At 40.1% G+C, this 27950-nt stretch overlaps 1 protein-coding gene across 1 annotated transcript in view; it reads right to left on the reverse strand.

Moving 5' to 3' along the window:
• Nucleotides 1-19020: 19020 nt before the first annotated feature.
• The window catches only part of tmie (transmembrane inner ear), a 129509-nt gene continuing 120579 nt past the window's right edge, over nucleotides 19021-27950 (reverse strand). The window contains exons 4-5 of the mRNA XM_060824048.1: nucleotides 20970-21119; nucleotides 19021-19127 (exon numbers count right to left, since the gene is read on the reverse strand). Of these exons, the coding sequence (XP_060680031.1) occupies nucleotides 19021-19127; nucleotides 20970-21119 (257 nt within the window). The remainder of the gene's footprint in view (nucleotides 19128-20969; nucleotides 21120-27950) is intronic.

A 27950-nucleotide genomic window follows, 5' to 3' on the forward strand; every position in this document is an offset into this window, starting at 1 on the left:
TTCTATTCATTGGCTTACCTAGGATGTATATCCTGCTTCACAATATTGCACAGGCTTACCAACTTTTGGATAGTGAAATTTCTCCTCATCTCAGTCCTAAATGCCTATCCCATATCTTTAGTCTGACCTTTAGTTCTCGAATCCATCGTCATCTCTATCCTGTCCAGTGAATATAATCCTAACTGATTGAGTTTCACTTCCTATAGTCGTCCTGCTATTCCAGGAATCAGTCTGGTGAACGCTTGTTGCATTCCCTTCTTTGCCAGAACATTCTTCGTCAGATAAGGAAACTAAGCAGCAAAGGTAACTTGTAGTTCTTTTAGTTGTTCCATGTTGGATTCGCTATTTGCAATGGAATCTCCTCTCCAACTTGGAGACTAAATAGGTATTGGTTGAACCTTCTGTTGAATACCTCTGCCACAAACATGAGCGCAAGTTTCAAATTGCTTGTCACTCAATTTTCCCACCTCGTTATCACACGAACAGATTCCTATTATGCACTCAGTTTTCAACTCTCAACATTTGGAGATGCCGGTGTTGGACTGGGGTGTACAAAATTAAAAATCGCACAACACCAAGTTATAGTCCAACAGGTTCCAGTGCTTCCAATTAAGCCTGTTGAACTATAACCTGGTGTCGTGTGATTTTTAATTTCCAACTCTCAACATTGAGTTCTGATATTTCAGACCACGAACTTTGTGTCCTGTTTGTGTCAGCTTTCTAGCTTGTACTGGTCTGAATCTTGCTTTTCGTGTTTCATTTTTAGACCCAAGCTACCCATTATTCTGCCATTTATAGTCAGTCTGGATCAATGCATTTTTTTAATGAAAGCCATCACCTTTTGCCTTTAGATCCATGAGCTCTTCCAATTCTGCTCCTGTGAGTCCAAAAACCATATGTGTCAGCACACGTACATGGGCAGCACGGTGGCACAGTGGTTAGCCAGAGACCAGGGTTCAATTCTCGACTCAGGCGACTGGCTGTGTGGAGTTTGCACGTTCTCCCCGTGTCTGCGTGGGTTTCCTCCGGGTGCTCCGGTTTCCTCCCACAGTCTAAGGATGTGCAGGTCAGGAGAATTGGCCATGCTAAATTCCCCGTAGTGTTAGGTAAAGGGGTAAATGTAGGGGAATGGGTGGGTTGCAGGTCGGTGTAGACTTGTTGGGCCGAAGGGCCTGTTTCCACACTGTAAGTAATCTAATCTATAAAAAAAGGGAGAGGGAACCTCTGAAAATTAAAAATAGTTCTTAAGAAATCTCAAAAAGAGTCCTTGAAAAGAAAACAAAAATGCCCCATGGTTTCTTTTTCTGCTTCTGTATCAATACTGGGTGTAAACTATCAATCTATTTTTCACTCCCTTGTCATTATCAATCTACTTTCCTTTGGCCCTATCATATAAATGTAACTGATAACACCCAGAACTGCAAGCTCTCTTGACCCCTGTACAGTCTCTAAACTGTCACATTGTTCATCTGACACTCATCAGAGGATATTTTCTCAAATTAAATATTGGAAAACCAGAGTCACTTGTCCTCAGTCTGTTACCTAGATATCAAAACTATCTCTTTAGCTGAAAACTATCTGCTGCTGAATCAGACTCTTCTCATCTTCAAAATCAAACATGAAACCAATTTCCAGCTTTACATTAATAAATATTGCTAAGGTCACTAACTTTCTTCTCCATCTGGGGCAATTTTGGTTGAATATTATTAAGCTGGAGAGGATTCAGAAAAGATTTACCAGGATATTACAATATTAGAGGGTTTGAATTATAAGGAGAGGCTGGATAGGTTGGGACTTCATTCACTGGAGTGTAAGATGTTGAGGGTTGGCCTTACAGAGGTTTATAAAATCATGAAGGATTTGGCAAGGTGAATGGCAGGGATCTTTTCTCTAGAGTGGAGGATTTCAAGATGAGGGGGCATTTTTTTAAGGCAAGAGGAGAAAGATTGAAAGGCAATGTTTTTTTACACAGAGAGTGGTTTGTGTGTGGAATGAACTTCCAGATGAAATAGTGGATGTCGCTACAGTTAAATGACATTTGGTTAAGTACATGAATAAGAAATGTTTGGAGGGATGTGGGACAAACACAGGCAGGTGAGACTAGTTTAATTCAGGATTATGGCTGGCATGGACTGCGTGGACTGCAGGATCTATGTCTGTGCTCTATGACTCTGAGGCTCTATGACTCTATGACTCTATAACATCACACCATATTGCTCCTGTCTCAATTCATCTGTTGTGAAATACACTCACCAGTTTGACTATATTTATACATCTGGCTGACCTCATTTGTGCTACCCCATGTAAATTGGAAACCACTAAAAACTCTGCTGCTGTGACCTAAACCATATAAAGTTCCATTCACATTGACTTTGTGTTCACTAATCCATTACGGATCTAGGTTTTGCATTATGTTAAATCAGTTTGAAGAGACTGCAGTGATATTAAAAGTCATCCTATATTATCCAAGTTAATTGAAATAGACTGCAATGTGCCATGAACTACAAATGCTTTCCACTTTCCTCAGAGAAGATTCAAAATTAAGAAAATGCATAATTAGAACTTCAATGTCATAGCATTTTATGAAATAACACTCTATTGTGTGGTCATTAAGACATCTGCAGAAATTGGTCGGATCCCCTGTTTAAATGTGTACCATGTTTTGTTATTGCAACTCTGTCGAAGCTGACAATGGTCAAAAATCATTTTAAAATCTAATCTCAGTTTTCAAATCCTTTTCCTTTCTATCTCAGTAAGCTCCTCTAGCCACTGAAACTATCTCAAGATATCTGCAGTCCTCCAATGTCTTAAAATTTCTGATTTTAATTGCTGCACAATTGGCAATCAAAGCATAATGAGTCAAAGGCAGAAATGTCAGTTCAAGCAGAATGGAGCCTCTTCGTTTTCTGGTTTTCAACAGTGTCAAGCAAGAGTGTGTTCTGGCATTGGCTCTTTTCTCTATTTCCGTTAGCCTGATGCTTTAGGAGGCAAAGGCAGACTTGACAGAATATATATCCATCTGCTACAGATGAGAGCCTCTTTAACCTCCAACAACTGCTGGCATATACTGAAACCTGTTGTGAAGGCTCTGTTTGTTGATAATTGCCCTTTTGACATTGATTAAGGAGGTAATGCAGCTGTTTGTGCACTCTGTTTATCTGGGGCAGCAAATGCTTTTGGCCTTATTATAACCTAACGAAAAGAGAATGTTGAATGAATCACAAAACAAAGAATTTACAATCCACTGCTGATTAGCGTTGTAACTGCAACTGTAATGTGCAAGTCTGGAACAACCTACTCAGGCAACATGATAAATTATTTCACAGTCAACAGAGACAATGTCTATCTGAAGCCAGCAACTCCTTTGGCTGCCTCTTGAAGTTTTGTTTATGATCCCAGTTGATATTATCATAGGACAAGTCAGATACAAGACTAAAACCTGGATTGACAGAATATATTTTGTTACCTTTTGTTATTAATGAGGTGGACTTTCAAATGCTGCATTGTAGTCTCAAAAGGAGCCCTTAGATAGATAAAACATTAAGTTTCAGCCCTGCCTGCCAAGGCTTCTCTTCCTGCTTCTGCACCATCACTGAATGTCCAACGCAATGTGGCTGATTTGTTTTGCACAGCAAAATACAAGTTTATCATGCAGAATAAAGTGATCTATTTGCATGTAACACAAGTATAAACATATTGAAACACACAGCAAACTACAATCTCATTCATCTAAACAGTAGCCCTTTACATACTCACCAGAGAAAAAATTCTCTCTTGATCACACAAAGAGTTTGACTTCACTATGGCCTCAATTACCCAAACTTGAGAATCTGATTGCCTCTTTCTTGAATCTTCTTAGATGAGATTAGACTTTCTCAATCACAAATAATCCTTCAGGGTTTTAACCAAACACTTGTGATCTGGAACTTTAAAACTCATCCATACACTGACGGAAGTCTATTCCTTAACATTTCTAAGCAAACATCCTTCTTTATGAACGACAGTTTTACACATCTCACCTTAGCCAAAGCTTCTTGAAACCTGAAACTAAAATGGCTTTCCTTAATCTATGAGTATTTCCCCAAGCCAAACTGAAAGTAATATCCAAATCTGTTGATCTGAAGCCTATTGCACAACTGTTTCCTCTCCTTGCTCATAAACCACACCCAATGTCAACAAAACTCATTCCGCTCCAAGAAGTCTCTCTCTCTCTCTCTCTCTCTGTCGTGCTGTGTCTTAAAATAAATTATCAAGTTTACAGAAATATTTACAAGTTAATCATGAAAACTGTTCATAAACACAAAAACAAACCCACATGCCACTCGATAAAACTCCAAACTAAAATAACCAATATTAAAATATAAATAAATTATGCAGCTTGCGTCAGTGTGTCTGGCAGTACTAACGACTACACCTAAACTCAGGTTGAAAAGAAATTGTCATTGTTGCCTTCTTGCAAGTGTCAGGCTCCTGGATCCTGGACAGAAAACAAAAGTGCCTGTTGTAACACTATTGTTAACACTTTTTAAAATTAATCACGAACATCAGTTGGTTGAACCACATCCAAACAATGATGTCCTCATCAGAACCAATTGATCCAGCCTTGTATTGGTTCATTTCCAATGTCCGTTGTACTGGGTATACCCTGTTTTACATCCAGAAAACTTTAGATTATGAAAAGCAGAGTTTTTTTGTGGAGTACTGCTCTGGGAAGTGAGACAACGGTACACTTGCAAATGCTTCAACGAGCAGATTATATTGTGGATGCAGAAGGCACCCCGCAAGGACAGCTAGTGAATTTCAACCAGGAAAGAACCCAATCAGTTTGAAACCCAGAGAGGCTGCTGAAGTAATTGCAGATAATGGATGATTCTGTTTATACCAGAGCTCATTAAACAATTAGTTACCTTTCTTCTGATGATTCAGCATTTATTTGGCATAAATGCACATGGTTATCATAAAATATACTTCATTGTGAGTGTAGTTGACAAAGTTTCCCATTTAATTAAATAATTATGCAACTTGATTCATGTTTGTCTAGCATTAATGAAAGTGCAGGAACACCGTATGGAGCATATATAGACAAGTGATTCATGGCAACTTCTACAGAGGCTTTAACGACCTCCTGATTTTTCGACAGAATTGACATTGACCATATGGGTTAGGATCAGGAGTGGGCTACTCAGCCCCTTGAGGTTTTCTCATCATTCACTAAATTATTCTGATCTGATTACATCACATTATTACCTACTCCCCATAACCTTTCTTCCCCTAACCTCTGCTTTAAAAATATTCCAAGAAACAAATAGCATGTGGCAAATACTTCTTCATACATTGAACGGTTTGAATCTGGAACATAGCGCCTGGAAGTATGGAGACAAGTTAAATCAAGGAATTCAAGAGTATATTCGACGATGTGCAGGGAAATGGGAAAAGGCAGGAGATTGGCACTAAGTTATAATGCTCATACAAAGTGTCAGTACGGATATGCCTAAGAAGTGTCTAAGAAGGCTCATGCAGCATGTCTCAATGACTACCACCTAGTGGCCCTAACCTTGATGATCATGAAGTGCTTTGAAAGGCCAGGCATGGCATTAATCAACTCCAGCATTCCCATTACTCTTGACCCACTCCAATTTGCCAATCAAACCAACAGATCCACATTAGATACCATATCACTTTCCCTTCACTCCTCCCTAGAACATCTTGACACCAGGAACAGCTACATAAGAATCCTACTCATTGACTACAGTTCACCCTTCAACACTATTACCCCATGAGACTGATTACTAAACATAGTGATCTCAGACTAAGCCCCACTCTCTGCAACTGGATCCTCAGTTTCCTGACCCACAGGCAACAATCACTGAAGATTGGGGACATTATTTCATCCTCACTAAGACTCAACACTGGACCCCCCAGGGGTGCATACTCAGCTCCCTACTGTACTCACTGTATATCCATGACTGTGTGGCCAAATAATGCCATTTACATGATCATTGATGCAACCAACATAGTCAGTCGAATCTCAGATGGTAATGAAACAGACTATAGACAGGAGGTGGAAAATGTTGAAAAATGGTGTACCGATAACAACCTAGCTCTCAATACCAGCAAAACTAAGGAACAATTTATTGACTTTGGCAATATGTTACTCATGCCCCCCTACACATTAACAGCACAGAGAAAGAACGAATGGAGAGTGTTAAACTCCTGTGAGTGGTCAGCAACAACAAGCTTTCTTGGACTTTTCATCTGGATGCACTGGTTACAAAGGCCCAATAGCATCTCTTCTTCCTCAAGCAGCTGAGGAAATTTAGCATGGCGGTGAATACCCTTGCCAACTTTTATAAGTGCGCCATCGTGAGCATTCTGTCTGGATGTATCAGTACCTGGCATGGCAACTTGTACCATTCAAGATTGAAGACAGTTACAGAGAGTGGTGAACTCGGTCGGACAATCACAAAGACCAACCTCCCATCTATAGAATCCACCTTCCAGGTCCACTGTCAAGGAAAGGCTGCCAGCATTCTCAAAGATCCATCCCACCCGGGCAATGTTTTTCTACAACCTCTACCATCTGAGAGAAAGTACAGAAGCGTAAACACACGTACCAGCCGGTTTTGAAACAGTTTCTGCCCTACTGTTGTTAGAATACTGAATAGACTCACAAACTCTTAACATTCGCCCATACCAGTGTTTTTGCTTTTGCCGCTGTTTACCTATTATTTACTTATCTATGCTATTTAGCTATGTGATCTGCCTGTACTACTCACAAGACAAAGCTTTTCACTGTGCCTCGGTAAACGTGACAATAAATTCAATTTGATTCAATTCAATGATGGTTCAAATAGCGTCCTTCTGTGCTGGAATGATTATATGTTTCTGTGGCTCTGATTTCAATGCTTTTTAAAGAAAAGTGTTCCAAAGGTCAATGATAGCTTGTGGAACAAAATGAATGCTTTACTTGATAAATTTTTATGCATTTTAAGTTCTAATGAAGACTTCTCTTAGATTTGAACATACACTGTGGAGACAATTCCAATCATGCTACATTATGTTGCAGATTATTTTTCAGTTAAGATGAGACATCTCTGCTGAGAGGACAGCAATATACTTTTAATTTAGGTCCAGTCTGTCACTCTCTAAATGACTCAGTATATAATTAAAGATTCTATATTACAGCACAATTGAATATAAATATTCAAATGATGATATTGCTCTGCTATCAGCAGAGCTGAGTAGTAGAGAAGATCAGACCAGAGAAAAGCCTGTAATACGGTAAAAAATAAGACATTACAGTAGACAACTGTACTCAGCCACCTGTACATATGTGAGCGCGAACTAGAAAGTGTTACAGAATTGAAGGAAATGAGAGAGTATTTTAATTTCTCCTCTATTGGTCTAAACTATATTATTTCCTTCTCCCTATTTCCTCTGTTCACTTCTCTTCTCTACTGTCTGTCTTCCTTGCTCTGTCTTTCTCTTTCTTTCCTTCTCACTCATCCCCTTGCTCACTGTAAAAAATCCAGATTGATGTTGAATTATAATGCTCCCCTCGAGTACTTATGGTGAACTGATCGCTTTTTTTCCCATCTCTGTTCGAACAGAAAATTATCCAGTGTTCTAGTTCTTGATCATAATCTGCTAATTGTTGTTAGTTGATGACAACATAATGTTTGCTTTCATAATCAAACGACATTGTCCTGTGTGGGAATATTCTAGTCCTATTCCAAATGCCAGCACACACATGGGACTAGCACTTGGCCGATTTTCCAAATCTTATTCCCTGCCAAGGTGTGAAGCAACAACACAGAATGTTGGAATTAAGATAAACATCAGCCTTTGTTCGGATAAAGTCATATAATGGTGGACCCATTTTTTTTAAATTGACCTATTTTTCTAATCAACCTGTTCAGAGTTGTTATTACACACACCTGGAGCAGGTGGGACTTGAACCAAGAGCCCTCAGTCTAGGGGTAGGTACACTATGACCGCACCACAAGGGGACCATTGTACTAACTGCTTTTAAAGTCATTTAGAAGATCTTTGCAGACAGAGTGAAGTTGAAGAAGCCGATGTCAACCATAATCACAGCAATCTTCGTTAAGAGCAAAAAGATATTGTATGAGAAGTGCTTTATGGAATGTGGCATTATCTGACAAAATGTGATGGAGATGGAAAAATTGGGAAAATTAAATCATGTCCTCACAAGAATCGGTGTGTGAGGAAGTGTGTTCAAGGTAGCTTTTTGGTCTGACTTGTAATTAAATGCTTGTTTTAGTACAACACTCATTATCATCTGTTATATGACAACTCCGCTAGCTGGCTGTGCAATCAGCCGCCTTCAAATTGGATCTACTCAACATGAATCACTGAAACAAGGTACAAAGGCCGACTATAATCATGTACTCCAATCTACAGAGACTCGTGTAATAAATGTGATTGGATGAGTAATTGTGGCTTTGAATTATTAAGCCATGAATTATCTGTTCATTCCCCCATCTTGACAATGGTATAGGCAGTTCGCAAACTGTCTCAGATGGGTTTCTCCATGCCAGAATCCAGCTGTTTCTCCGAGTCCCACTCCAGAGATTTGAATGTTTGATGTTGTATTTCTTTCCCAACATTTCTCTACTTGAGTGAATTGTTTCGGGGTATAGTTTCACAGGCACAACCAGGAAGAGTAAAAAGCTGATTTGGAGATCCTGACCCTAGTTGGGTGGGATGTAAAAGTTTTAAAAATCTTATACTATTTTTAACAGAGGTAGGATGTGTTTGGGCACCTTTGGGAAACATGTTTTCATATTTAATGATGATGTGTGCCTCAGCTTTACTCTCCAATTTCAATTCACCTCTGGAAGGCAATATTTCTCCAGCTTAAGAAAATCTGGCATTTAAAAGATGGCAAAAAACTTCAGCCTGGATGAATTAAGAGACCTTTCAAAACCCCTGCGCTTCCAGTGGAGCAGGACCACTTTCCATTCACTTACCCCACCCTTTTCCCCTAATCTGCTTATTTACACAGTGGAATGAAATAGTCTTCACCATGACATCACCAATCCCTGACAGCATTCGGAGCCATCTTTACACTTGAGTGTACACTTGAGCCTTCCCTGTGACCACCAAAGTCTCAAACTGTCTCTGTTCCTGTACGGTTTTCTCTTAACCTAACTTAACACCTTTCTACCCATTCTCTGCATAAGGAGCCCAAACTGACTCAATTTTGGATGGCAACTTCTGCTTCAGTGTTTTCCCACCTGGGAGAAAGCCATCCTTTCAATCAGATGTACTTCTGTGTGGAGACTCCATTTAAAATTAATTATACTCACTTTGGAGTTAATACTCTGCACTGTTCTGGGAAAACAGATTCCTGAGCATCTCACCCAAACCTCCTTCACACAACATGAAAATACTGCCCCATTAAACAGTGGCATTGCTGGGTATCATTTTCATTCTGAACAACTACAGCTCTTAAGCAGAAGTGGTGAATTGAAGCTTGAAATGACTGTGGGGTCAAGCCCCACTCCAGAGATTTGAGTGTGTAATCTAGGCTGACTCATTTGTGATGGAGTGTTGCACTCTCAAAGGTATAGTCTTCTCATCTTTACCAGGTTATATAAAATGATTATATAAGAGGACTTTGTTCAGTCCATGTCACATATGGGGACTCCTTGAGTGAGCATACATTTAACCACTTACCAATCCTTTCCCATATTTCTTTTTAAATATGTATCTAATTTTGCTTGTAAGTTACTTCAGTACCTTTTTCAATCTGCCCATTCAAAACAATTCTCTTCATAAATACTCTCCTCATCTCTCTCTGGTTCTTTTGCTAATTATCTTAAATCCACTTCCTCTGGTTATCAATCCTCCGACCAGTGAAAACAATTTCTACTGAATGATTATACTGTTTACTTTTGAACAGCTCTGAGTAAATCACACTTTAATCTTCCTTTCTCTGAGGTGTCTATTTGCACCTTTCCTAAACTATTCAAAATTAAAGGGAATATCTTGGAAACTAAGGAAGAGAAGTATTAAAAGCATTTTAGATGTCAAAATATTGATGTAGTGTCTGGTTAACACAGTGTTAAAGCTGGTCATTTCTGAATTTGTTTACGATGATATAACATTCTGTTCACTTTTGGCATCACTGTGTGTGTGAGCTGAAAATATACAAACACACGGGAGGCCGGAATCTCAAGGGTCTGCTGACATTCTAAGCTAATTAGTTTCCTCTCTGATTTAACCTTAAGGCATTTTGTTAAATTGTTTGTGTTAAATCCCCTAATAATAAAGCAGCCCATGTCAGCCCAAAGCTCAAACTGCAATCAAGCCACTTACTTCGAAACAAAGCCCAACTGTTACTCTCCTGTCACCCTACAGGAGTCATCACCATCTCCCACCATTGGTATCCAAGTTCTGGGCTTTAGAAAAGCCAGGCAGACAGCCCGTGCTCCAAGTTGAAAAGTGTGGCGTTGGAAAAGCACGGCAGGCCAGGCAGCATCCAAGGAGCAGGAGAATCAACATTTCAGGAATAAGCCCTTCATCAGGAATTGCACACTTTTCGAGTCTGACTTTCCAGTCTTCATTTTCTCTCGGTCCATGCCCTGGGTTGTCTTCAATCAGACAGCCAATTCCACTTTGCAAATCATCCATATTGTTATTGGATCTTGCAGCACCTTTTTTTTGAATGAAGCCCTACTTTGACTAATAACAATAAGATTCAAATAAGATTACTGATGCAAAGTTGTTCTGCCTGATTTCCAGTCTAATGTTACTAAAATCCCCAAAGTCTGACTTCCAATTTGAATTCTGCTTTGAGCCCATTTATGATGTTTTCAAATTCACTGCTCCCATCCTAAAAACAAACATATATGAGCATCTTAAAGATGCCTGAAAGCAGCCCACCCCCATGTTATGGAGCAAGTAAAACATGGCAGGGTCTGTTTCTAACTGAAGAAAGCCCAGTTTTAATAAAATCAACTTTACTGAAAAATACCAAGAGTCATTATTTAGGCCACATAAAGTTTCCATACTCCTCTTTAGAGAGAGATAAGTAGTGGTAGTTTAAGCTGAAAGTCTCCACCCCTCCGCAGCTGAGGGGTTAGATTGAGAAGAGGAGTCCTTCATGGTACTGCACCAGAGTAGGAATTGAACCTAGGCTGTTTGTATTAGTAAACCAGCTATCCAGGCAACTGAGCTAACCTCCCACTCCACCTCAGTTAGGCCATATATGTATTCATTTAACTTCAGTGCTTTCTTTAGAGGACAAAGAAAGAGTGCCATCTTCAGCTGATCTCCCTACAGAAAGTCACCCTTAATATTGATTAATCTACATTCTCAAGAATGTATTACTAATAAAACCAAGAAAATCTTCAAAATTTCTTCTCCTGTTATTGGTCTATTTACTCTTATACATTACTCTCCCAGTTTTTCTTTGAAACCTCATGCCATTTGCTTTGCTCTAGCTTTATAAATCCTGTCAGAAAGCACTTTCTCCATGAATATTCACCGTGATAGAGTGGTTGACCCAATCAGGTACATCTGTGTACACTCCAAATTGTCTTTCATTTTGTAATTCTTCTGGTTTGGAATGTTTTATTAACTTAGCTTCCAATTTGTTCATGGCCTCTAAGACTTGCCAATTTCATTGGCTTCTGCTCCTAGCTCCTCATTTGGAAGTTTCTTTTTCCTTTTTAAGCTATATCCTCTTTCTTGCCTTCATCTATTTCTGACAGCCCCCTTTGACTAATAAATTTCCTTTCAATGGTTCTCGATCTTTTCTCCTGGGACCTTATTCACTCCCAGACCCTCGGTTTGATCTTACACGGCATTTTCTTGCCTTCCATCTTTGTACTTCATGTTCAACTGTATTGGCCTAATGTCCTGCCCCTCATCTTATACAATCATCCAGCTTTTATCTTTTCCGGTAGCCTTCCCTACTCAACTCATGATAGTGACATTTCTGCATTGATTAGCCCTTTATAAATATTTTCTGAGACTTTGGGAATAACAATCGGTCTTCCTATCATGGTCTTAACTGGGTCCTGACCCATCACCCTCCCACCTGATTAAATACCCAAACCCACCACAAGGGAATGTATTAAATATCATCCAATGAAAAACAGATTATTAATCGTGTACCTAAATGTAATTTTTTGTGACTGGCTTTGAACAAGCTGGTATTTGCTTTTGATTGTAACACAACAGCAACAGCAATAACAACTCACCAGCTTAAAAAGATTTGCTGATGTCCCCAGTATGTGAAAGGTATGAAATCGCAACCGTAAAGGTATATGTCTATTCTACTCATTTGAAGTTGACATCTTCAGAGGACGAAGAGAAATTGGCGGTTTTGGCTGAATTTCTCCTTTAATCGTTTGACGATTTCCCCATTAACATTGCTTCTGATCATATATCTTGCTTCAAATTGATCCTTTCAATTTGATATCTAAAAGCTCCTCTGAGATCTAAAGGCTGGGATCAACAACAATAGAGACAGGGGAAATAAAAGCAATTTCCACAGCAATCAGTCCACCATAATTATTCAAGGGAAGCATTTTAACTCAACATCAATCTGGATTCTTTACAGTGAGCAAGGGGATGAGTGAGAAGGAAAGAAAGAAAGAGACAGAGCAAGGAAGACAGACAGTAAAGAAGAGAAGTGAACCGAGGAAACAGGGAGAAGAACATAATGTCATTTACACCAATAGAGGACCACGTTCAAGAGAAACTAAAAATATGTTTAATCAGGAATGTGGAGGATGAAGTATGAGAATGGACAGCGAGGGATAAGATGCTCTGGTTGGACAATTCACTGGGGGGTGACATGATGGTCGGATACTGGATTAAATTGACATTTCATTCAGGGGCGAAAAGGAGAATACAAGGGAAGAATAGTTTTCTGAAACTATTAAGGGAATAATGGAAGCTGAGAGTAATAAAATGGGATGAAACTGATAAAGTGTCAGTGCTACAATGAGGGCGGCACGGTGGCACAGTGGTTAGCACTGCTGCCTCACAGCGCTAGGGACCTGGGTTCAATTCCCGCCTCAGGCGACTGACTGTGTGGAGTTTGCACGTTCTCCCCGTGTCTGTGTGGGTTTCCTCCGGGTGCTCCGGTTTCCTCCCACAGTCCAAAGATGTGCGGGTCAGGTCAATGGACCATGCTAAATTGCCCCTAGTGTTAGGTAAGGGGTATATGTAGGGGTATGGGTGGGTTGCGCTTCGGCGGGTCGGTGTGGACTTGTTGGGCTGAAGGGCCTGTTTCCACACTGTAAGTAATCTAATCAAAAGTTACAAATAAAAGGTCTCTATGAGACACAGATACCCAAGAAAATGGAGTGGAACTGTGAAGACGGAGGGGGAGACGGAGAGAGAGAGAGAGAGAGAGAAAGAGTCACTCAGAAATATAGATAAAGACAAATTTCCTGAAATTTCTGAGGGATTCTTCCTGTATCCAATTGGAACTCTCTCTATATGCCATGTCTTCACAATTTTCTGGTGTTTCATGCTTTTACTGTCTGCTCATTTCAAGGCAGGCCCGAGGACTCTGCAGCAGGTAAGGATCACTGTGAAACAGAATTACACAAATGTGAAACAGGCCAGGATTATTGTGAAACAGTCTGGGACATGTGAGAGGCAGGTCAGCATCATAGTGAGGCAGACTGAGAGGAGTGTGAGGTAGGCCAATATTGCTGTAAAGCAGACCAGGAGGAGTGTGAGGCAGGTCAGAATTATTGTGAAGCAGACTGAGATGAGTGTGAAAAAGATCAGGCTTACTGTGAAGCAGAATAGGCAGTGAATGGGGCTGGTTGGGATCACTGTGAAGGAGACCAGGGGCATAATGAGGCAAATTGGTACTAGTGAAAAGAGTATGAAAGAATTAGCATCACCATGCAGCAGGCAAGGAGCATACAAAGTGGATTGGGAGAAGTGTGAAGCTGGTCAGGACCAATATTGACCAGTCAGAATAAAAGTAGAACCTACAGTTGCCACATTTTTCATCATCCTTAGCACAGAAAAAGGCCTTTTGGCCCATTGAGTCAAACACAACCACCTAACTATTTTAATCTCATTTTCCACCACTTGGTCCATAGTCTTGTATTTCTTGCTATTGCAAGTGAACATCCAAATATTCTTAAATATGATGAAGATTTCTGTCTCTGCCCTCTGAGGGTACAGGCTTTGGATTACAGAACCCCACCACCTTCTGAGTGAAAATTTGTTTCCTCAGATACCTTTAAACTCCTGCCTCTTACCTTAAATCTACACCAACTGGTGTTTGTTCCCTCCACCAAAGGGAAAAGATCCTTCCTGTCCACCCTGTCTATGTCCCTCATAATTTTATACATGTCAATCATGTTCCCCCTCAGTCTCCTCTGCTCCAATGAAAACAATCTCTGCCTATCAAATCTCTTTTCAGAACTAAAATTCTTCAGCCCAGGCAACATCCTGTCAATCTCCTCTGCACATTATTCAGTGCAATCAGTTATTCAATATAAAGAGAATTGCATAGAATTTCAAAAGGATGTAACAATTTTGACAGAATAGACAGACAAGTGACAGACAATTTATTGCATAGAGGAGTGAAATTTTGGTAGGAAGAAAACAGAGAGATAATAAAAATTAAAGGAGAGAATTCTAAAAGGAGGGTGCAGAAGCAAATGGATCTAAATGAATAATAAATCAAAGAGCTGCAAATCAAAGAGCTGCAAATCAAAGAGCTGCAAATGCTGGAGATCTAAAACAAAAACAGGAAGTGCTGGAGAAATTCAGCAGGTCTGGTAGCGTCTGAAGAGAAAAATGTTTCAAATCCAGTGGCCTTTTGTTAGAACTGAACTTTTTTTGTAGACCTAAACAAACATGTGCATAAAACAGTGAAGGTGGCGGGAGAGCTTGGATCATCAGCTATCAAAACATTCAATATACTATTTTAATAATATATCCATTTATTATGGCAACATCGAATTAAATGAAGAAAGTTACATTAAACTGGTATAAAATACTGGAATCCCCTGAACTCTAGTAGAGCATTCAGTTCTGGGCACGATACATCAGGAATGATTTGAAGGTATCAGAAGATTCATGAGAATGGTTTCAAGTGGGAAGAATTTGTGTTAGGTGATAGATTAGAGAAGTTGGGCTGTTTGTCCTTCTAGAAGAGAAAGTTGAGAAAGTGATTTGATAAAGAGGTCACGACAAAGCAGATAGGGAAAAACTGTTCCCATTGGTGGAAGGATCAAGAATCACAGAACCCAGATTGATGGATTTGGCAAAAGAAACAATGGAGACATGGGGAGAAGCTTCTTTAAACAGAGAGCACATTTCCTGAAAATGAACAGTGAATGGATGTGTACTGAATCCATAGGAATATATCTGGACCTAATCATTTGAATCAAAGCCAAGTAAAATTTTGTTTTGTAATATTTTGTAGATTCAAATTCTTGCATGAAAATCTTGGTGATGAGTAGTTTGGACAAATCGACATTCCCTTCCTTGTAGGTGCCTGAACCGCAGGAATTTGATTCCTTCCAACCTCTGCAGCAAACCCTGCTGAGGTCTATAATGGAGAACACAGGGGAGCCAAGTACAATCAATCTATAATTGGATCATGACTGGGATCTTTAGCACCAATAGGAATCTTTGTGAGAAATTAAGACTTATAGAAAAAGGCAGAGAAACAAAGATGGTGATAATGAACAAGGGCAAGAACAGATCGAACCATATAAGAAGAACAGATTAAAAGGAAAGTAGGCGACAATTTGTTTGAGACAGCAAGGGAAACAGAGAATAAGTGAGAGATGGCAACTGAAGGATAGAATATGAAAATGAGGAACTATATGAAAGAAAGAATAAAAATTAGACTAAACAATCACAATATTTCAGCACCATTCATATGCCAAATATTTCTCTTCAATATAAAACATAAATGAAAGTTTGCAAGTGTTAAATCTGCAGAAATAGCCTAGCTACTGAGAAGAAAACACCTTAAAAATGGGATGACCTCTGCTAGGCCATAACATATCACTCAAAATGACCACATCATTCATCTGTAAGTCAGAAATTGCTGAATGTAAAAAATGAATGATGGACTGGCGTTGTTTATGTTATTTACACTCAACAATTTCTTTCTCCTGAGTTTCTCCAGCACTTTCTGTTTTTATTAATTCTCTTCAGTTCAGATGAAAGGTTGTTGTCACTGCCAGGACCAGCATTTAGTTTTCATTCTTTATATTAAGGTTATGGCTGTAGCGATTTTGTACTTTTGAATTCTATACTTAAAAATGTACTTCAAGATATGAAAATTAATGGAAATGTAGACTTTTCTTTTGAAACATAAACTGAGAGTAAGCCATTTGTTCTTCAAACCTGCTCTACCATTCAATAAAATCAGAGCTGATCTGATTTTGGTCTAATCTCCAATTTCCTGTCAAACTCCATAATCCTTGATTCTCTTGTCTATCACAATCTATCTCCTTGAACAAATTTATAAACCTAGCCTTCAATACCTTCTCAGAATAAGAATTTTTCATAATAATACTTAATCTTAGATTATTTTACTTCATCTCTGTTAAAATAGGGAGATCTCTTATTCTTAAACTTTATCCATAGTTTAGTTTTCCCCACTACAGGAAACATCCTCTTGGGTTATGTTTCAAACAGATCATCAATGGATGCAGGCATAACCTATGAGTAAAAGCCTCAATATTTCTTCATGAGATAAGATCTTCGTTCCAGTATATGAGTCAATTGCACCTTCTCTAAACTGCTTCTAAAGCAGTTTTATCTTTTTCCAAATCTATGGCGGCATGGTGGCTCAGTGGTTAGCACTGCTGCCTCACAGCACCAGGATCCCAGGTATGATTTCAGCCTTGGGCAACTGTCTGCGTGGAGTTTGCACATTTTCCTGTGTCTGTGCAGGTTTCCTCTGGGTGCTCTGGTTTCCTCCCACAGTCCGAAGATGTGCAGGTTAGGTGAATTGGCCATTCTAAATTGCCCATAGTGTTAGGTGCATCATTTGGAGGGAAATGGGTCTGGGTGGGTTGCTCTTTAAACGGTCGGTGTGGACTTGTTGGGCCAAAGGGAATCTAATCTAAATACTTGGATGATGCAAGGTGAAATAGATGAACCTCACTCTTCTTTTTGTGGTAATTTTGATAATTCCTTCTGACATCAATTGCACCGCAACTGCTAATTCAAGCTGATGGCCCAACAAACCTAAGATGAAACAGAGAAGAAGACGTTCATGAAGATGCACAGACAGACAGGAGTTAGGTTTAGGTGTGGAAAGCAGCAAGAGTGAGGCCTCAGTACAAGTGATCAATGGGAATCAGGATTCAGTATAGGCCATCATAGACCAGGGTTCAATGTGAGCAACTAATGGGTGTTATGGATTAGTTTGGCAAACCAATGAGAGTTACTGAATTACAATGAACAGCCAATGGAAATCAGAGCACAACAGCAACATCCAATGATGATGAGGCATTTAGTCCCGGTTGCTACTAAGACTCAGAGTTTTTGCTTTGGAAAGACAAGAAGGTCTTTGAGTTTTAAGTCTGACAGCATGAGTAAGTGCTTTGGATCAAGAATTCCAGCAGGAACCATCTTTATGGATCAGAAACTTTACTTCCCTAGTTTGTTGGCTTCAAAATTTACTTTAAAGAAACTTGAATTAATTAAAATGAATTGACAATTAAGCTGTAACATGTATAGGGAAATTTTTCCTTTTTCCTTCTGACCTTAGGGAAGGGTGGAGTGAATCCTATTCAATCAAAAGGATAATAAAGCTACTGTGTTCGTATATAAGTAATCATACATAGTCAATGAAACATCTGCCTGTGAATCAATGACAACACTACACTGGTTTTTATTTAAAAACAGAAAATGTTGGGAATATTCAGCAGGCCTGACAGCAACTGCTTTTCACAGTCATACTCTCTTTAGCCCAACCTTTTGCTTCTTTCCTTTATTCTCCACGTTGCATTTTAATTTTCTTTGTCATTTAATCTGTCTTGTCTTTCAATCTATCACATAGTTTCCCTTTCGTTCTTATCGTACTATCACCCTGCTAACCTCCTGCCTCCTTTGTCTGCTTTCATACTTCCTTAAAACAGAGTGTAATTCTTTGCTACAGAAGGCTGTCAAGGCTGGATTGTTAAATATATTCAAAATTGAGATAGATATTTTTATTCTGTTAGGAAATCAAGGTTTATTGGCAGGAAAGTGGAATTGAGCACAATCAGATCAGCTATGATCTCATTGAATATGAGAGCAGATTTGATGGGCTAAGTGGTCTATTTCTGCTTCTGTATCTTATTTCCTTATATCTCTAAAGAATCATATTGGACATGAAACATGAACTCTTTCTCCTGAGTTTCTCAAGTACTTTCTGTTTTTATTAATTCTCTTCAGTTCAGATGAAAGGTTGTTGACATGAAACATTTATGCTGTTTCAACTTTCAACCTTGCTGCATGACCTGCTGAATATTTCCGGAATTTTCTATTCCTGTTCCAGATTTCCAGCATCAAGAGTATATTGCTTTTTTTAATGACTGGTCCTCTATTTATTCATTGATTTTCCTTCACTCACCTCCTGCAGTGAATTCCACATTTGTTGATTCCTAGTATGGATTGTGTCCACTTTCTAAGCAATAAGTTAGCAAACTTTGCTCAGCACTATTCAAACAAGCAGCCCTGTTGTTGTATTATACATATGTTGACAGAGAGGCTGGATTCTGTCTTTTCATACCAGCCCTGAATTCCCATAACAGATCAGGAACTGAAGACTAAAATGTAGCATTCCTACTAAAACATTATTGCAAATCTGGACTTTATGGCATGCAGTTGTCAAAACATTCGACAAATTCACTTTACTCAAAACAGCAAATCTGATAATAGCCCTTCAAATAAGAGACAAAAAGACACGAGAGGATGTTTCTTCAGTTACAGATTCTTGTTGGTGGAGGAATTGAAATAAAAGAACAAAAGTTGACCCAGTGAGTAGTCATCTTGAATTCAAAGGGGTGCCATTTCATCTTCCTCCTGAAGGACAGGTAGAGAGTGGACAGATCTGTGCTGGAGTTGACCAGAGACAGTTTGCAAAGGGATAGTGTCAGAGGAATCTAGGATTTTAGGGTAAAAAGAGAGAAAAATAAAAAGAGAGAAAATGAGAAAGCCGATCAGGACAAGGAAAGTAAGACAATATGACGTTCTTTCATTTAAATTTCATTTTACGGGAAATTTACTCTTATTTTTAAGCTCTTATGTTCTGAAGTTGAAATGCAGATTCGCAGGGACCATTAACCTTCCCTATCTGGCCGAATGACTGTTGAAAGTATCATTATAGTATGTTCTTGTACTTTCTACAAAACATCCACAGATATAGCTCACATGAACAAATGTACACACCCAAGTGATGACGCACACACATGTACATAACTCAAAATAACTATGCTGAGTTTTTAAAATTAATTCCTGATGCTCCAACTGTTGGTTCAGCTGAGACCAGATAATTTCAGTGTGCTGATTGACAGCTCGGAGATTCAACTGAAATCACAACCCCAGGGCACTTCATCCAGAAATATTTCAATTAGTTACAACAGCACAGAGGAGGAAGATAAATACTGATGGGACACTGATCTAATTTTGAAACACATAAATCAAAATAACAGCAACAAAAACTCACATTTAAACAGCACCCATAAATGTAATAACATTTTACAAAACTTTGCACTGAAGTATCTTAAGCAGGGGATTACGTACAGTTGGGTTTTAGTCGGGATATGAAGTAATGAAAGAAAATCATTTTAGTGAAATCTTCTAACTTAATCTTTAACATTTGGCATAATTTCAGAACCCATGTTGGGAGAACCTGAATGAATGACAAGATGAGCCAATTGGAATGACAGAACAAGCTCAAGAGGCTAAATAGCGTACTTCTCTTACTATCAATTCAATGGAGTGTTATTTGATTCATAATTCAACATGGAGCCGAGTGGGCAACAGGGATGTATCTCAGTTGTTATTGGTCTTTGATGACCTGCATGTCTCTCTTCTTCCTTATAACTCAAGTGAAGTTTGTTCTGTCTCTTCCACGTTTTGTGGCTCCTTTATACTCTAAATGTTAAACAGTCCTTTATCTTTGGTTAAAGTTAATTTTGCAGGCATCACCAGCATTTATTGCTTATCCCTTATTCCTTCTGTTCTTGAACCAATATAGTCCTTATGCAGAAATGTTCCCAAATACTGTCAGATGCAGTGGAGAAGATCACTGCCTGTAGTTGGAGTGACATGGCTGCTTATTAGCTATTTACCAAATCAGGATAATCTCTAGGCCTTGCTGCAAGCAGACATGTTTCTTTATGTTCAGAATTTCAAACAGAGCTGAACTCTGTGCAATCATCAGGGAACAATATAACATCTGATTTTTGTATTGATAGTGATGGATTAGTGGGAGTTTCCTGCAATTTTACTTTTTATACAAGCAAAGAAATTGACTGAGAGCAAGTGATGCCTTTAAAAGCACTTTAAGTGGAATCTATTAAAGGAGTGTCGCTTGACTTTATTTCAAGGGAGTTTTGGGAAGGAGTTTACCGTTCCCGAAATTAAGGAGGAGATAAAAAATGGCAGGGAGTCTATTATTGAATAAACACACCAGGGCCCCTAGAAGTTTCAGTTGAAGGAGGTTTCCTCGTTCATACACAGAGTTTCTGTATAATTTGATTGTCTTGCCTGAAAAGTTAATTTCCATGAATTCCAGAATAGCATAACTGGACACCCATCAGCGTCTAATATCCTTGGCCAAAATCCGAGCTACAGGGTGCAAAGATTTCATTGTTTGATTTAAATCTTTTGTCTTTTGTCTATGTTTTCCTTCTGAACCTTTAGTACAGGAGGAAGATGTCTTCCCAGAAACATATTTTTGAGAAAGCTTGTTTTTAATATTTAGGAAACTCATAGCTCACCTCCTGGCATCTCTGTCAGTTCGTTGAGTGGTGGAACATTATCCAAGGTGTTGGCATACCTCTTTGCAGCCTGGCGCTGGGCATAACGTGCTTCAATCTCCTTCTTCGTTCTGGGAATTCTGCACTTGAAGATACAGCACAGTACAATTACTGGAAAGAAAGAGAAAGATCTTATGATTCTCTAAGAATTCTGGTGATCTCCATGTACAAGTTGTCTTGCTGCTGAGTTGGAGAGTCAAGGCATCAAGTCTCACTTGCTGAACAAAACAAAATCTGGCCAGCCATTCCAATGCAATACTGAGGGAACGCTGCACTGTTGGTGCTACAGTCTATCTGAAGAGAATTGTGAACATAAAGTTCCCAAGGGGGAGTTTTTATGATAAATGGGGAATGCAAGTTACAGAGGGAGTATCAGGAAGGAAGTCAAGACTTTAGGCCTAAAAAAGAGATGTCATAGCTGGACGAAGTGATTACAAATGGGACAACTCAAGATGAGTGCAGATCTTTGTGGAACTTTTGCAGTTGGAACAGATTATATAAACAAGGATGAGTGAGGTCATGGAGGGGTTTGAAAATGAGGATCAGGAATTTAAAATCAAGTTGTTGCTTTATCAGAAGTTAATGTTAAACATTAGTAAGTAAATGAGATTTGGTTCAAGTTAAAACATGTGCTGCAAAGTTTTGGAAGATACCAAGTTTACAGAGGGTTAATGTGAGGCCAGCCAGTCTTTCATTGGAATAGTTAGGTAGCAATAATCAGATATAAGGATAGTTAGGCATGAATGAGGGTTTTAGCAATGAAGGCAGGGAGAAGTGTGAACTTCGGTAATGTTACTGATGGCAACTAGGGGATGGAGTTTGGAGAATGGGTCTGAAAACTGTCGTTTTAGTTTTCCAAATAATTAATCAGAGCGTTGTCTACTTATCCAGTACTGGATAGTAAATGAGTAGAATAATAATTCAGACAGCGGAGGGATTGTCTCACTTGATGCTGCAGTTTGATTGGTCTGTTTCCTGATCAATAGAAATTCAAGCGTTTCAAAAAGGTTGACTTCCTAGCTGCAGTCTGCTGTGGACTAAAGAATGTGTACAATAGAATTAAAACCCCAAAACATGTGGGGATACCCGCCATCCTGCCTAAGCAAACCACCACTACAAATATCCAGGCTATTGATCCTGTTATGTATTGGAAGGTGCATGGTGTGTGGCTGTAGTTAAGAACAGTTTGAGCATCTGAATCCTTATCTCAGGAAAGATATACAGAGGAACCTCAATTATCCAGCATTCGATTGTCTGAATTTCAGATTATCTGGACAAGATCGTAAGGTCCTGATGTTTGGCTGAACTGTGTTATCTGAACATTTGATTATCCAAACAAAATACTCCCCTCCCAAGGCTTCCGGATAATCAAGGTTCCTTTGTACTGGAATTAGAGATAGACCAGAAAAGGTTCACAAGGTTGATTCCAGGGATGGAGGGACAGCCAAATGAGGAGAGGACAAGGAGGTTGGGTTTGCACTCAGTAGAGTTTAGAAGAGTGAAAAGTAACCTTATTGAAACACACAAGATTCTTAGGAGACTGGATAAGGTACTTGTGAAAAGATTGTTTGCCCTTGTGGTAAAATCTAGGACCAGAGGGCACAATCTCAGAATGTGGATGGCCCACCTAAGACAGAGATGAAGGAAATCTTTTACATCAGAGAGTAGTGAGTCTGTGGAACATTTTAGTACGGAGGGCTCTGGTGCTGAACCATGATATTCAAAGTTGAGTTAAACAGATTTTTAGGAATTTAAAGGAATTAAGCATTTTTCTTATGTGGGGCAATCTGGAATGAGAAATCACAGTTTTAGGATGGGGGGGGCGCGGAGTAACAAATTTAAAACAGACTTGAGGAGAAATTACTTTTTTCAATGGGTAATGAATCTAAGGTAATCACTACCTCAGAGTGCAGTGGATGTTGGGACATAGAATAAATTTAAAGAGGAGATATGCAGACTTTTCATTAGCAGCAGGATGAAGGATTATGGAGAGTGGGCAGGAAAATAGGGCTGAGGCTGACATGAGTTTGGCCACCATTACGTTAAATGACAGAGCAGATTTGAGGGGCTGAATTGCCTACTCCTGCTCCTAATTCTTAAGTTCTTATTATGGGGAAAAAGCAGGAAAGTGGAGTTATCATCTCATTGAATAGCTGAGTGAGCCCAATGGGCTGAATGGCCTACTTCTGCTCCAATGGCTTAATATTTGGGAAACTCCTCCAGCGCCCGTTGTTGGATAAGGATCAAGTTACAACTTCAAGATTGTCAGTGAGAAAAGCTGAGGAGAAACTTCTTTACTCTGAGTGTTGTTAGGATTTGGACTGCGCTGTCTGCCTTGGATAATGCTGGAGGTGGAGTCTGTGGGAAGTTTCAAAAGAGAGCTGAAAATATATTTGAAGGTGTTGAAGTTAGAGGACAATGGAGATGGGGCTGGAGAATGGGCCTAGCTGGGCAGCTCTTTAGAAATTGGCACAGACATAATGGGTCAAATGACCTTCTTCTACACTATAATATTCTATAATTCTATGATTCCGTAAGTCTCATTATGTTAATGAGTAGTATATGTGACTAGTGATACCTGCTAATGTGAGGGGCAATTTGAACTAGGACTGAAACAGTAGGTTCTCTCACACTCACTGCTGTATGTTTTGTAAGTAGTTAATGTAAGTGTTATTCACTAGTATGAGGACGGACTCACTTTTCTACAACCTCAGTACAATCTCACTACACTAGTTACCTTTAAAATCAGGGTTTTAATTGTATTAAAGGAGGCAAATTTCATTATGTGAATGAGAATTCAGCCTCTCCATGCTATGACCACTCCCACTACAACGTCCATAGCTCTTGTCATTCTGATTTCATTACATTTAGCTATGCCTTATCCTTGCCCTTCCAGCAATGCCTTGTTAATATTGAGGCTATAGTTGCCATGGAAGAAAGATGTTTCAGCTGGCCTCTCCTCCTTCACAGCAATTTGGTGAGAAGGAACAGGTAGTGCCCATGATGTTTGCTGGGAGAGAACATCTTTTTTTCTGTTAAAATGCAGCTTCAAAGAATGTCAGCACAGCTTGATGGATTCTGTCTCACTGATCAGCCCCGAAGCCAATTAACCCCAACAGGGACATAATCGCTATAGAGAGAAAAAAAGTCACAGTTGGCATTTCACTGCTCTACAGAAATTGATTGTAAAGAAGTGATCAGTGCCGAAGGCCCTCATCTGCTTAGAATCAGACCAGGTAGCAGGAAATTTAGATCAAACATAAACACTCAATGACAGAACTATTGAGTCTTTATCCCTTGGCACAGCATAAGACTAATTTGAGCAGGGGCACAGTGTGATGCCAGTTACTGCCTCCCTATAACAGTTAGACTGGGAATCTGGGTCTAATAGGGAGGATTTAAGCATTTTCAGATGGGAATCACTTTTCAGTAATTCCCATAATTGAGAAATCAGAATTTGTCAAAATCATGTTTTCCTTCCACTGATGTGAATTGGAGTTGGCACTGTTTTCTTGGGTATGGCAAAAGAACTGAACAAAAGAAGTAAATTAAGAATGTATCTTAGGAAAGGAAGGTTTTGCAATCAATTTTAACAATACCACTTGAGTGGACTTTATTGAAATATGCGTAGTGACATTTTTACATAATTCATGCCCAGTGAATACTACCTTTTTTCTTATTTTGTTGTTGTCATGTGTAATTTAGGGAGAGGACCCTTTGATTGCTGCCAACATCTGAGCTTCTAGATTAGATTAGATTCCCTACAGTTGGCCCTTCAGTTCAACAAGTCCTACTCTCAGAAGAGTAACCCACCTCTAATGCACCTAACACTATGGGTAATTTAGCATGGCTAATTCGCTTGGCCTCCACATCTTTGATCATGGGAGGAAACTGGACCACCCAGAGGAAACCCACGCAGACATGGGGAGAATGTGCAAACTCCACCCAGTTGCCCAAAGCTGGAATCGAACCTGGGACCCTGGTGCTGTGAGGCAGCAGTGCTAATCACTGATCCACCGTGCTGCCATTGTAGGAATAATGTTGGGATTGCCTTAAAGTAAAATTGACTTGCAAATATTTCCAGAATTCCATTACCCTTTGAATCAAAGTACTTCCTGATTTCCCTCGTCAATGGCCCATCTCCAATTTTGCATTTACGCTGTATTGTTCTGTCTTCCTCCACCAGAGTATCAGGTAGAATCACATGAGAAGTTCAGCAAGTCTAACTTGATGTTGGGAGTAAGACCTACATTTTCCAACTACATTCTGGATATCAAAACAAGATACCAGGCAGCTGTGAGATGCCTATTAACAACCTCATTAACACCAAATCTCTGCTCATTAACATACAACTTTCCATCCTACCATTTGCCCTGAGGAAACAAGATATCAATGATTCATGACACAGAAGTTTGAGTGGGGATCTGGTGACCGCAGTCTTAGACACTAAGCAACAGTATATCAGGGCACACTCCAGGACACAGCCTCATGTAACTCTAAATCATGGAGCCTGGCATTTGAGACTTGACAACCTCTCAGGACCTTCCTGGTTCCTGTCCAATCCATTTTCAGGAAACTTCAGCGCTTCAATGCTGCACCTCAGGGTGCACCAACAGCTGGCATTGCAATTCTCTAATGAGGACACTGCATGCTGAGGCTAGCATCCAACTCAGACACTAGGCCAGACTGCATCTTAGGGCTGGTCACATGATCGCTTAGCTCTCAATTACCTTGAGGCTACCTAGATGCTCACAGTACCCTTGCCTTGCCAAACCTTTGAGAACTTTATCTCCTCAAATGGAGATATCAGGCTCACAGTACTCAGGCACAAAGGCAGGAAGCTTGCCATGATTGTCAGCACTCCTTAGTCGCAGCAAGGGAGATAGCCTTCAGTCAGGGAGTCTGTTCTCAATGTTGCCGCTGCAGATATTGTCGCTGCTGCTGAAACTGCCTCCTCTCCAATCTCCCCCGCTGCCGTTGGAACATGCCTAGGCAGGATCCATTTGCATGCCGAGCTGAGGCAACACTCTGAGCCCACTGAGAGACAGCTCAAATACTGCCGAAAGACCAGGCCAGGATCCAGCACGAGCCACTGAGAGACCAGGCCAGGATCCAGCACGAGCCACTGAGAGACCAGGCCTGGATCCAGCACGAGCCACCGCGAGACCAGGCCGGGATCCAGCATGAGCCACTGAGAGAGCAGGTGTTGCATTCAGAATCTAAGGAATTTTGGAAGATTATATAATAAGTGCATCTATTTTGCAGGTACTTCTTGTTGGAACATAGGATGGAGGGCATCTGAACCTAGGGGCAGCATATATGTCCAATAGCTTTCCCATTAATTTTGCTTTAGTGATGGTGCTTACTTTCGGTTCTTCCCTCTCATTTACTTTATGATTTTCATAGAGCTATGGAGAAGACAAAAAAAAACTCCCAGTGAAGCTGTACACAAGATAGCTCAAATGGACCTTAGTTTAATACCTCATCAGAAAGAATATTCCTGCAACTGTATACCACTGCCTTGGTACTGTATGTGTGATGATAATTTCAAAGGTTAGGTAGTGTTAAATTTTCTGGGGTCAGATTTGAAACAACAAATGAATCACAGTGACTGTGATCATTTTCAAATCTCCAGCCCCACTCTTCCATTTTGAAATTTCTCCCATCATATCCTCTGTCTTTTAGCTCAGTTTGAATGCTGTTTATGTTGTTTCCACATGTCATAAATACTCATTGCCTATTGAATGGAACTGTCCAGTGCTGGCAGTTTATATTGTCCCTCCATTTTTTAATGAAACCTTATATCTTAATCTATTGCCACAGCTGGCACGGTGGCACAGTGGTTAGCACTGCTGCCTCACAGCACCTGAGGCCCGGGTTCAATTCCCGACTCAGATGACTGACTGTGTGGAGTTTGCACGTTCTCCCCGTGTCTGCGTGGGTTTTCTCCGGGTGCTCCGGTTTCCTCCCACAGTCTGAAGATGTGCGGGTCAGGTGAATTGGCCATGCTAAATTACCCGTAGTATTAGGTAAGGGGTAAATGTTGGGGTATGGGTGGGTTGCGCTTCGGCGGGTCAGTGTGGACTTATTGGGCCGAAAGGCCTGTTTCCACACTGTAAGTCTAGTCTAGTCTAGTCTAGCTGTCAATGTTAGACAAACCAAAGTTGAGAGATATTCCACTGGGAACCAAATAACTTGAGGCAGTGATTCACAACTAAACATGAACATACCTGAAATCAACAGTTTTGCCTGCAGGGTGCCAGGGGACTATTGATTGGCAAAGATTCAATCTCTTTCCCTTTGTCCCCTCCTCTTTCTCTGCCGTTCTCTCTTTCTTGAACCATTTTGTTCACAAAACTACATTGACCCTTGACCTCCATTTCCCTGGCCCTGGGATTCACAAGTACTTTCTTCCTATAGGTACAACAATGGATCTCTGAATATCCCTGAAATCACTGCACAGAGGCCAGTATGCCATCATTCTTTATTTACACACGGAGAGTGTTTGACACTGATCCAGCTCCCTCAGGGCCAGCTCTCAGGGTGAACAGACCCTCTGACACTCCTGATTATGTCTGTCAGCCAGTGCTCCCTGCTTGGGCCAGATTAACAGCCCTAATCAGAGAATATATATTCTATGAGGTCCACCTGGCTGACCTTATCATGATCACTTCATCCCTCCCCCTCTAAGTACTGGGACAGTGGCCTGTTCTTTTTCTTGTATCTTCTCCTGGGGAGTTTTCACAAGGTGTCCCAGTCCTCTGACTCAGCCTCAGATACAGGTGGCGTGTGCAGGATTGTAGTCCACCTTTTGCTCACAGGGTGTCTTGAAAGGAATTTCATGTTCTTCTTCGGGCGGTAAAGGCATCAAGGTTGTTAAGTCTGCTGTGTCTATCTCAGACTCCTAGACTTCTCCTGAGTGGGAGGGGGAGAACCCATGGC

The sequence above is a fragment of the Hemiscyllium ocellatum genome, chromosome 4 (assembly GCF_020745735.1).
Source record: "Hemiscyllium ocellatum isolate sHemOce1 chromosome 4, sHemOce1.pat.X.cur, whole genome shotgun sequence".
Taxonomy (NCBI): Eukaryota; Metazoa; Chordata; class Chondrichthyes; order Orectolobiformes; family Hemiscylliidae; genus Hemiscyllium; species Hemiscyllium ocellatum.